The sequence below is a fragment of the Tenrec ecaudatus genome, chromosome 7, assembly GCF_050624435.1.
Source record: "Tenrec ecaudatus isolate mTenEca1 chromosome 7, mTenEca1.hap1, whole genome shotgun sequence".
Taxonomy (NCBI): Eukaryota; Metazoa; Chordata; class Mammalia; order Afrosoricida; family Tenrecidae; genus Tenrec; species Tenrec ecaudatus.
This window is the reverse complement of record NC_134536.1, coordinates 43,150,699-43,162,808: the sequence shown is the minus strand read 5'-3', so window position 1 is coordinate 43,162,808 and position 12,110 is coordinate 43,150,699. Positions and strand designations below refer to the sequence as shown.

At 44.3% G+C, this 12,110-nt stretch overlaps 1 protein-coding gene across 4 annotated transcripts in view; it reads right to left on the bottom strand.

Annotated features, from left to right (window-relative positions):
* Positions 1–10,593, bottom strand: part of MTCL3 (MTCL family member 3) — a 45,707-nt gene extending 35,114 nt beyond the window's left edge. For all 4 annotated transcript variants that reach the window (XM_075554577.1, XM_075554573.1, XM_075554576.1 and 1 more), the window contains exons 1-4: positions 9,836–10,593; positions 6,718–7,919; positions 6,068–6,292; positions 4,082–4,240 (exon numbers count right to left, since the gene is read on the bottom strand). In XM_075554577.1, the coding sequence (XP_075410692.1) occupies positions 4,082–4,240; positions 6,068–6,292; positions 6,718–7,869 (1,536 nt within the window). In that variant the 5' untranslated portion in view covers positions 7,870–7,919; positions 9,836–10,593. The remainder of the gene's footprint in view (positions 1–4,081; positions 4,241–6,067; positions 6,293–6,717; positions 7,920–9,835) is intronic.
* Between the last annotated feature and the right edge of the window lie 1,517 nt (positions 10,594–12,110).

The window sequence follows — 12,110 nt, the reverse complement described above, 5'->3', positions numbered from 1 at the left end:
TACAAAGTAAGATCTGAAATGCTTCATCTATTTGTTATTCAAATTTAATTAGTTTTTATATCAGTTGTGTGCCAAGTTCTCTTCTGGAAGTTATAACACACAATGAACAAAGAAAAACTTAACCTCAGGAAGCCTAGTGGAACAAAGTCATATAAAATAAGTATTAAGTGATAGTTAATATAACACTACAAGATACTATAGGCTAATTGACTTCATGCACACTGGGTGCAGATGGGTGGCAGGGGTCTACAGGTCTAAATAGGTGTACATCCTGTCCTCATAGAGCTTACAGGGTAGATAGTGTTGTGAGGATTTACTGAGAAAATACAAATCTAAGTATGTGGAACAGAACAGCAGAGGCATTGTCAAAATATAACACATACCAGTAGCTTCAAAAGGCTTGTGGAACAATGGAATTTTTCCATAAACTTGTTGAAGTTCCCTCATATAAGGCTGTCTTTTTTAATCACATGTTGATATTTGTTTTTATCAACCTTTTTTTCAATAGTTTTATGATTTTATTATGAACCATTTCAAATCAATTTTTAAGATGGGTGGGGTACAAAAATCAAAACTTGCAATAATTACATAAAGAACATATTTCCACGGGAATGATAAATCCAGATAAGAGCAGGAGCACTTAGCGGTCAGCCTAGAGTCTGAGGCTCATGTCAAAATGGCCTCTAAGCAGACCGAAGAAGAATGGATGCTTTTAAATTACGGTGCAGCATAGAAATTTGAAAATATATAGACTGCCAGGAGAACATAAAAATCTGTCTTTGAAGAAGTAAAGCCAGAATGTTCCTTAGAAACAAAGATGGCACGAATTTGTCTCCCCTACTTTGAACATTCTATTCTGAATCTGGAAAGGGCATCATGCTTGGTGAAAGTAGAGGGTCAGCACAAAAAGGGAAGACTCAGTGAGACATATTGACACGATGGCTGCAACAGTGGACAATCCATCGGTTTGTGAATGGCACAGGACGGGGCAGTGCTTGGTTCTGTTGTACATGTGGTCACTGGGAGTTGGACGGATGGAACGGCACTTTGTCACAATGGCAAGCCGACTCCAGGTTTGGAGACTTTCTCCAATGGTGTACATCTTTTCAGAGAACGCAACAAACATTCCAATGTATAATTATTGATATGTAGTTTGAATAAGAACAAAGGTACTCAAATGGAAATATTGAATCAGGTACAACCTATATTTCTAGAGTGGCTTTAGTCTTTAAAGCTTCAAGAATATAAACAATTAAAAATTACAGCCAAAAAAGGTTCAACTTTGTGGCATCACATACAGGAAATATAACACTGATTGTAGTTTTCAGTAAATGACAAGAAATGTGCAGTTTGTAATAAAATTTCAATGTGTTCCATTAAATTATTAGCCAACAGGTATTGCTGATCTGCCTACTACTGTGTTTCTGCTGAGATGCAATTTGCAAAAATAAAGGAGAGCCACTGACCCAAGAGTGTATGTTGAATAATCATGTCAGAGTATAAATAACTGTATTTTTAATTTCATGAATAAAACCAATAACATTTTAAAATATCCATTCATAATGCATGCTGTTACTGGAAGACAACTTTTTAATACTTCCCAGCACACTCTTCTTTGCTTTAATGTCTCTGTTATTCCTGCTTACATTTTTCAACTATTAGGTCTGAGAAGCTGTGACTAAAGTGATTACGTTTAGTGGATCCATTTAGAAAGATTTAAGGCAACTTTTTATTAAAAAGTGTTTCATTTTAAAACTAGGTATACACAAATGATCAGAACCAGAGAAATAATACAATGCCAAAGAAATCCACCATTAAAACTACCTCTTGGGCTGCTTTCCCCCTAATGTACTACTTGATATATTTTTTTTACCCTTTATGTTTTAGATGAATACACCCTATAAATATTAAATATAGCGATGATGAGTTACTTATTTGACATAAGAAGACAAAGCACCCAAAAGACTCCCTTCCATCTAGTCTATTCAATCTCACAGCGGTTTTTGTTTTTGCTATGTGCTCTCGAGTCGGTTCTGACTCACAACAATCCTGTGTACAGCAGAACAAAGCACTGCCCTGTAAGATACAGTGAAATCGTTCCGGAGAGTTTCTCACGCTGTAAATCTCATCTTTCTCCCTCAGAGCAGATGACGGGTTTGAAGAGTTAACCTTGCCTAACCTATAGCCTCACCGTAAATATACTGAGCAAATATTTATGTACTATAATATTCTATATGCAAAAAGGATCTGTACAAAGACAGACAAGAGAGACACCACTGCTGAAATTTATAGTACTAATTATTTTTGTGTTCTAGAATGAAAGTACATTATGGTACAAGAGATGAACCATGTGCACAGAAAATTAAAGTCCCAAGATGGATACAGCTATTGCAATAGGCTGTTTAAGAGCCTCTAGAGCAAACACTGGGAAATGCTAAGATAATTATTTTCTTTTAAGACTCATGGGAGGGTGATGGAAAAGTCACTTCAATGAACAGATTCAAAATAAAATGATCTAGCAAAGAGTTCCTATCATCCGATCTCAGTTATTCTTTCTTCCTATTCCATCGTCAAAGGTTCTTTCTCTGATGGGTGATTTATTAATCTGCTGAAATGTACATCATTAATGTTTCTCTAAGTGCTACACCTTTCAAGTAATATGAAAAGATTTCTGCATTCTGAAGCCCACAGGGGATTTCAGATCTTTGAAAATCAGAACTTCAGGAAAGGTTGCAACCCTCAACTTAAATTCAAAGGGAAAGTGTTCTGGAGCCGCTCTTACCTATCCTACTCGATCCGATTTGTACATCAACCTGGACTAAAACAACCTGTTATTTCCACAAAATAATAACTTGTACAATAACCTAGCTCTCTCTGTGACACTGAAAGAGAGCCCATCATTTTCCCCAGGTTACATAAAGCTAAAGTCATTTTACTACAACAAGAAAGGATAATGCTGGTAGTAACTAGCAATCAGTGTTTTGCAATCTGGAGGAAAACACCATTGAGACTCTAAGACAGCATCCTAAGAGGTCTCTCTTGTTAGCATCTGGCAGGATATCAACTGAGTCAAAACCAGCAACTGGTTGCAGTACACTCAACTAATTACCCTCATTCTGCCTTTGATCAACTTTTCTTACTCCCAGGAGCCTACTCCAGACTCTCAAGAGAAGATTAGCAGATGGATGTGAGACGGTATAGAGACCCTTGAAGCCAGTTAAACCATTAGCAAATGGCTTCCAAACATTAACAGATGGTTAATTGGTCCCAGTAACACAGTTCCACATCTATACGACTCTACATAAGGAACTAAAGTCTGGTAATTGGAATACTGTTTTTCTCTAATATATTTGAACATTTTATGATTTTGTTTCATAACTAGTGTCATTTCTTCATAATGAAGAATAGAGGCCAGTTGTATTCTCTCCACTGATGGGATATGACAATGACAAAATAGTCCATTTGGTTAACACTCATCAAGAAATTGAACATGCTTGCATTTTACAACCCAGCCAGCAGATGGTTAACAGAAGCTTTTGCAAGACATACAAGGACAAATCAAGAGCCAAGCTCACAGACTCTACCCTAATTTATTGTTGCAAGTTGTCTTTTTAGTTTTCTCCCTGGAGGATAGCAAAAATTGTTATGCAAAAATTTCATTTTAATGACAAACACCTGAATTCTAAACATACTTCTTTTCTATTTCTGGCCCTTTTCTAAATTCTAAAATTTTATGGTTCAATGACCTTAAAAGCAATTTTCCCTTCAATGGACCCAAGCTTATTCCTTTATACATTTTGTTTGATTTGACTGTGCATATTCAATAAGACACTGATGAAACCTAGTCACAGCTTACAAGTACAGCTCACAGAGAGGCAAGGCTAAGATGAATTTCAATCAAAAGCCTCTGCTCATCTTTCTTTTCTGCTCATTTTCAGTACAGAATCATGTCTTTGCTATGTTGTGTGAGGACAACAAATTGTCCCTTTAGTCATTTAAAAAAGAGAATTTTTCCAACAATCATATTAGTCCTTGAGATTCTGAAAATATACAGCAAACCATGAGCTAAGTGAATACTAACCTCTTTCATTTTTTCCAGTTCATTCTGTAAAGCTTGCTTTGCAATCTCAACTTCTATAAGCTGTTGCCTCAATTTCTCATTTTCATCTTCTGTTGTTGTTCTCTTTTCTTCCACATTTTCCAATTCATGGTGTAGTCTCACAGATACATCCTTTGCAACCTAAATGAAAGTGTTTGTAACAATTATGTAGAGTCAATGACACTACAAGTGAGTTTATCGTATCACAACCATTAAGAGCATAGTCTGACATAGTTTATCATGTGCCAGGCAATGTGCCAAATGCCTTATTTTTGAACAAGTCATATATTTCCATTCAACCTTCATAACAATCCCACAAGATAGGCATTATTTTAAGATGCGCAAACTAAAGCTCCGAAATCTGAAGTAACTTGTTCAGGGATATAGTGCTAATTCTTGGCTAGACTCTACTTATTCTCTTTTTCTCTCTCTGTGACCCCATAATCATAAATGTCCTATTATGGTTTATCATCCTAACACAATTTTGTGGAATGGATTCTTCCACTATTACACCACACCAGGGTTATAAACCTCCTATTGTGTTTTATCACATGTAAATAATTTTACACACAGGTTCTAATTCTCAAAAAAAAAAAAAGCCCATAGGACAGAGATGCCTGGCAATATACTTCTTTCTGTAAAGATTTATAGCCATGGAAACCCGAGGAAGCAGGTCTACTCTGTCCTACAAGGTTGCTGAGTTGCAATCAACTCAATTAGCAGTGGATTTGGGTTTTGGTTTGGAAAGAATGGAAAATGCATGTGCTCAATTCCAAGTGAGGAGCAGTTTTTGAATTTTGTACCCGTAAATATAACTTCAGATGCCTTTTGGAAGCACGTGGTAGTCCTGGGATTATTTATTTCTTTTTCTTAACGATGAAAGCCATTTCTGACCAATGCTTTATGTGTATCTTTGGAAATTTTCAGCTAGTGTAAAAGAAGTGGTGTGACCTGGTATAAAGGCTTAGAATACTGTTGTTAATCTGGGCAGGGAGCCAGTCAGGCCACCTACGCCCTCCCAGAGAGTTATACCCAGAACTTCTACAAAGGTTCAGCTTTTGCATCTGCAAAATGATGCTTGGATTAATCTCCCCTTTATAGGATTCTTTATTCCAAGTAAAATAACACGTAACTGTTTGTCATTGTGCGTGGTGCACAGTGACCTCTCAGTAAATGTTTCTGGGGGGGAAATCATATAATGACTTTCATAAGACGTTTCATCATAACTCTCTTTATAAGAAATACAGCATAACTATGTGTAACGTTCATGTTTCGTGGTTAATGCAAATAAAATTATATTCATTTGGATGTTCAAGGCCACAAGAAAATATCTGGTTTGCATAGTCAATGAATCTGCTTGTGGTCACACTGAACTGGATTATCTGTTGAGAAACAAATGCATTTTAAGATTGGGATTTCTCAACTGAGTAAGCTTTTAAAGGAGCAATTTATTAGTAAGAAGGGGGTCCCTTTATTTATGTGACTTTTCCAGGGCTATGTACAGAAAGGAAGGAATCTTGGAAGAAGAAAACGGAGGGTATCACTTGTAGAGAGAAATCCTAACTCTTATCTATTCCGTTGCTATTCTGGGTCCCGTGGCGCCGCATCGTTTTGAGTTGTCTTTGTCACGTAGATCTGAAGGCCAGAATTCACCTGGCCTTTAATTGACTCAGACTAAGGCAGATCAGGGCTAGTCTGTGTTGAGCCACGCCTTTGTTTCAGCCCAGAGGGTGACGCCCTCTCCCAAGAGCTCCGGAAGAGCCGCTGTTAACTCACCGGAGAGCACTTGGACGTGAGTCTCCTAGAGGCCTACACACCCTCCACTCTTCAGACCCACCTGCCCTCCCCCTTCCGCGAGCCTGGCAATGCGTAGTCACCACCGAGAGGCTCTGCGCCCCACTGATGGCAGGGACCGCTCCCCCAGCCACCGCCCCGCCACGCCCCTGAGCCCCAGCGCCCGCTGCAGACCTTGAGGTCCTGCTCCAGGCTGCGCAGCAGCTCCCCGTCGATCTCCCCTGTCTGCGCGTAGCGGAGCCTTTTGCGCTCGGCTTTGCGGAGGCGGTACTGCAGGATCCGGCAGTTTTTGTTGGCTCTCTCCAACTCGCGGCGCATTTCCTGCAGCTGACAAGCATCCTCCTCGAAGAAAGTGTCCCTCATCTCATCCATCTCGGTCCGCAGCTCATCGATCTCGTTCTGAGGCAGGGACAGGTGGCGGGTCAAAACCAGCCTGGTCCCCAGTCCCTCCGACAGGCACCAGACACACCCCATCCCAGCTCCCAAAAGCCCAGCTTTACTGCCAGCTCTCCATGAGAAAGGCCTGAGTTGAGCAGGGAGCTGAGCAGCGAGCTCACTAGGAAAACGGGCCCCTAGCGCTTTAGCTCCGAAGATGGGTGTAACTCATGAAAATGGAAGGCAGGCAGGTCCCGATTTAGATTTAAATTAAACCTAATGTTGCTCTGCTCCGTTTCCGTTTCCAGTCTGGGCAAGGCCTAGGATGCCTTCTTCCTCCTTGTCTGGCCCCCTCCCTCATTAAGTGTTCCAACAGGCCCGCCGGACACGCCCTCCCCTCCCCCTCCCTACACCTCCCTTCCCCCACGCGGCTCCCCCCACCCCCTCACCTTGAGCGTCTCATTCTCCTCCCGAAGCTTCTCCATCTCCTCCTGCATTTCTTCTTGCTCCTGGAGCTGCTGCAGGTGCGGCTGGGACGACGCGGGCGCCCCTGCCTGCATGTTCCCGCTGCTCGCGCCGCCCTCCGCGCTCTGCTGGGGGCCCTCCGCCGCCGCCGCCATAGGCGCGGCCGAGAGCACGGCGAGGGGCTCGCAGACGGCGGTGGCGCCGGCGACCGGGGAGCTGCGGCTGTGGCCGCCGCCGCCGCCGCCGCCGTTCTTGGTGTGCATCTGAGCCGCGGCCGCCGCCGCGGCCGCCCGCTCCTTCTTGAGGTGAAACTGGATTAGCTCAGACTGCAGGCATCCTTCCTTCCAGTAGCCCCCGCCGCCGCCGGCGGCGGCCCCCGCAACGCCGCTGCCGGGGTTCCTGCCGCTGGGGCCCTGGGTTTTGCCCGCAGCCGAGGACGAGGGCGAAGGGGAGGCCTCCTCCCCGCCGCTGCCGCCCCTCTGCGGAGCGCGCACGCCCTTCCCTCGCCAGCCCCTGGGCGGCGGCGGCGCGCCCCCCTCCCGCTCCCCCGGCCCGCTGCCGGCTCCTCCCCCTCCTCCCCCTCCTTCTCGGGGCGGAGGGGGTTCCCCGAGTTTCGAAGGCACGGAGTCTACCTCCCGGGGCGACTCTTCCTGCTGGCCTGGTCTCCGGCCGCCCACAGCGGCCAGGGTCCCTGCGGGGACCGCTTCAGCACCAGCCGCAGACTGGACAGCTCCGGAGCCAGGGCCTTTGGGCGCTGGGGCCGCAGCCTTCTCCGCCCCACCTCCGCCGCCCCGAGCGCTGGTCGTAGGCGCGGCTCGGCCACCGGTCTTGTTGCCCTGGTGCTGCTGCTGTTGCTGCTGCAGCTGCAGCTGCTGCTGCCGGGCAGAATTCAGTTTCGTGCCGGCTCCCACGAGGGACCGGCTGGCCGGGGTGGTCTGTCGGGCCGCACTGTCCCTGGGCCTGGCGGGGGACTGAGCTCGCTGTTGCTTTCTGCTGCTCCCCTCCGGGTGCAGCCGAGCTTCCGTAGCGACACCGGCGGCGCCAGAAGCTGCAGTCGCAGGGGCAGCGCCCCCGGTCGGTGGCTGACTCATGGTCGTATAGGAAGAACCTACCGGATGCGATTTGGAGTCGTCCATTACCGGGTCATCCTCGTCCCTCCTCGCCACCACAAACCTTCCTTTCTGGGCTAGAACAGAGACAAAAGAAAGGAAGCACACAGCATGTCTGTCTTGTTAGAGAGCAAAGAGAAACACTCGAAAATGATGAGATCTGAAAGGCGCCGACTAAGCATTTTGCACTTAAGGGGGAAAGGACCAAATGAGCCTTGGTACTAGGAAGAGGCCGAATGCAAAGGTGTCATTTTCCTTTTCATCCAGGGGGGCGCTGTCTCCATCTCACGCCATCTCAGTACAATGATGACCAATCTGAAAGCAGTTGCACCTGACCTATTCTCACAACAGCAGGCTTTAGGAAAGGAGAGGTGTATAATCATAAAAGAATTGATAGAGCAGGCGATAGGAGGGGGAGGAGGAGGAGGGGGAGGTGGAGGAGGAGGAGGAGGGGGAGGAGGAGGAGGAGGAGGAGAAGGGGGAGGAGGGGAGGGGGAGGGGGAGGAGGAGGAGGAGAGCAAAAAACAACTTCAAAAGGAAAAAGTGATACCCACATGCCAGAGTTGTCAGCATGTGGTTTTCTGTTTTGATATGCTTTAGCATCCAATGTGCATTACAGGTACAGTGTAGTAGTTTTGCCATGTTTCAATGGAAGGAAAATGGCTATGATTTGGGTTCCTACAGGAATTTTTCTATGGATTAAGGGCACTTTTCTCTCATAGTGCCAACTCCTAATATTGTCTTTGTTTAGACAAAATACTCACTTTCTTCACACTGTGGCACTGAAAAGAAATGCAAGCAACGATGACTTTCAATATATCAACTTAAGGCTTAAGAGAACAACCTCAAGAATCGCCTATATTGATTAGTCAGTCACAACCACAAAGGGATTGTTCCGTCTTTGGGAAATACATATTGTAAGTACTTATAGAAAGGTCGCTGGGCTTCTGTTACAGAAGATGACTGGGTTTCCTCTTTGCTGCCAATCACTCTAATTTCAAGTATAATTGTTAAATAGCTAAATCTCTTCATCTTTTGATTCATAATCATCTTTGAGGTGCTGACTTCATGGACACAATAGTATTTCTAAAATACCTACTTCTTTCCATAGACCTAAATGATAGCAGAATAACATGCGCCCATGAGTGTAGCAGCCTCACTCTTCTTGATAGGGTACATCTCCATTGTTTCTTCCTCCAAGACAAATTAGTCATCAGTTTGTGTAGTCTGGAAAACAGGCAGCTAACTGCCTGTGGTTTCTTCTCCTTAGTAACCTGACCCGCTTTATCAACTAGAAACTTCTTTAACACTATTATTTCTCTCTAAAGAATGGAAAATGCCATGACTAGGCGGAATATTTTCCTTAAAAAATTATTCCTATTAAGCTGAGAGATGCTTGCCAGTCCCTTTACTTGCATTATTCCTGTTTTTGCTAATTTCAAAGGTTATAACAGAGTCGACATGCAAGAATTTCTCATTTTATAAAGAAATAGTATTGGAGGGCGCTCTCCTACGTTCTCTTCCCCCAATCTCCTTCCAACTCACTTTGGAAAACAATGAAGCACAAAGAAGACATTAAGGGGAAAATGTTACCCATCAACTTATTCCCAAGGAACCATAGAGCTCTTAAACTGTCCGGCCTAGTTCATCCTAATGAGTCACCCTAAGGAGAGTTAACGGCAAATTACATTGCCAGTGCAACCTTATTTCTACATCTAATTGCGCAGAATCACCTTGGAGCTGGGATACAATTGGGGACCTCTTAAACCTAAGTCCCCAGACAGCTTTTACCCTGTAGAAAACTCTAGCGTTTCTGGATCTCTACTCCACAGTCAAGGTTACCTGGCAGTTGTCACAAGTGACAAGACGCTGCATCTCCTGAAGGCTTCCCCAGTAGAAATTGCAAACCAACCAACCCCAGTGGGGCTCAAACCAACACTTTGACCCAGCCCATCTCTCATCCTCATGCCTTTAGAAACCCAGAACCGCTCACTTCTCAACAGAGGCGAAGCTTTGAAGTTGAAGCAAACCAATAGCTTTTCTTCTGATCTTTCAAGGACCACAGGACGGTGTTTTCCAGAGGCCTGGAAAGTTCGACTTTGTCTTGGCTGCGACTTTCTGTCTGAGCAGGACCTGTTCGTCCCAGTTCCGCACTGGAGGGATTTCTCCGAACAAAGACGTTAACGTCAGCTCGGCAGGCCCAGGGCGCTTTCCTTGGCGGCGTTCGGCGGCGAGGAGGCTGGAGCTGCGGCTCTGAGCGAGGTACCAAGCGGTGCCAGACGCTCCCCAGGAAGTGCAGTGAGATTCATGGGCTGACCTCACCCGCGGGTGCAGGGAGGGGCGGGGCTGCTGGGAGTACCCGCAGAAGTAGCCAAAGGGAGGTTACTTTGAAGCGGAAAGAGAAGAGCGATCAGGGGTGGGGTGTAGAGGGGTGGAAGTGAGGGTGGGGTGGAGTAGACAGGGCTGGGCTAGAAGACAAAAAAGCCAGAGCCCCGCCCGAGATGTGAGCGCTACAGCGGCGCTCCAAATCTTCGCTCTGCACCCGGATCCGTCCCGTACTTGGCAGCAGCTTCCAAAACGACTTGAAATCGGACACTCTGGTTCTGCAAAGCTTTGTCCGGGCCGGATTGATGTCCATCAATTATTTACTTGAACTGTTTTCCCTGGGAGGCGGATCCGAAGCAGCCATCCTGGCAGGACGGGCGTCTCCTCTTAGCGCAGCTGCGAGGCGCTGGCGGGCGGCTGCGGGGAGTTCCCTTTGTTCACTCACTTTAATTCTCAGCCGCGCTCTCCACGCGGTGCCCCGCCCCCTCCGCCATCCAGGGCGGAGCCACCAGACTCCGGGTCCCAGAGCACATCCCACAGACAAAGGGTTCTACAAAGTCAAGACTGATATCGTGCACGAATAAATAACCAGTATACAGAGACCGTTTGCAGGCAGATTGGCCTTCGATGTGTTCATCCTTTCTCTTTTATTACGTTCCAGGTTCTACTGTGAAGACAGGGAACAATTGCCGGAGTATCCATCCAATAGCTCTATTTCAGTGCCTGTGGGTACCAGGAATCATAATTTAGAATATACGCCCTCGAAAATTATCCTAGTTCACTTTGTCCTACAGTAATATTTTTAAATTTCCATAGAAAATCCTCTTCTCTCAAGTTTATTTCTTAATCCTTCTTCCCAGTTTTATGGGGACTTCACGCTACCTCTACACTTGATCTTACCCAAAAGGCAGAGACTTGATGTCGCCCTGCCTCTAAAACTCCATTGTGATATTGAAGATGAGAATAAAAGTGACAAAACTTTTATTGGGGCCCTTGCATTTCTTAGCACAATCCATACATTCACCGTGTGGTGACACTGTTTTTTGAAAGGACATTTTCTAAACTTATAATCATTTCCATGAAATGTGGTAGTATCTAGAGGAAATGAGGATATTATCTTGAAATAAAAATTGTGTTAACATGAGTGATTCTATTTTCTAGACGTAACATCTTGCATTGAGTAAAACAGAAATGCTTGGTAGTGTTTTACACACAAGAATATGATTAGAACAAAAGTGAAAGGTGTTCAATCTGTGGTGATTCGGTTCTTCAGTGACATCATAGTACACAGATGGCTATCACATTAAAATCACTCTAGCATTCTCGTCTTTCAAAATACATGTTAAGTGCCCAGTGTGTGCGCAATACTGTCCAAGGTTCTGAGGAAGCAAGGATTAAGTTAAGAAATGGTCCCTATTGATAAGAAGACATCAGCATTTTGGTGAGAATTAAGGTAATTGGTTTATTTTCCTTTAAATATTTCTGGATATTGGGAAAATGGCATTTGTAATAAGTAGGTGAGAATTTTTATAGCATATAAAAATAAAGGGAAATGAAATATAATTATAATTTATTTGGAATTTGTACTAGACAAGTTGTCATTATTTACCCAAATTTGATGTAATTTCCTTAAATATTAAGACCTTTAAGTATTATTCCACTACAATGGCTAAAAATACTTTCCATTCAGGCCTTACAAATAAAATGTTGACATTCTGTCTACAGTGTAAGGACAAAAATACCATAGTTATTTTTTCTACTTCTCTGAGAATTTAAATTTTCTTCAGACATCTTAAGTTTCAATTTTTCAAAAAGTGTTATTAATTTTAATGCAATTTATAAATAGATTGTGTGTGATTAAATCAAGCACTCGATGTGTGTGTTTTTGTTTTACAATTATTATATAATTTCAAGGTTGGAAAGGTAATATAGAATAAGTTTAA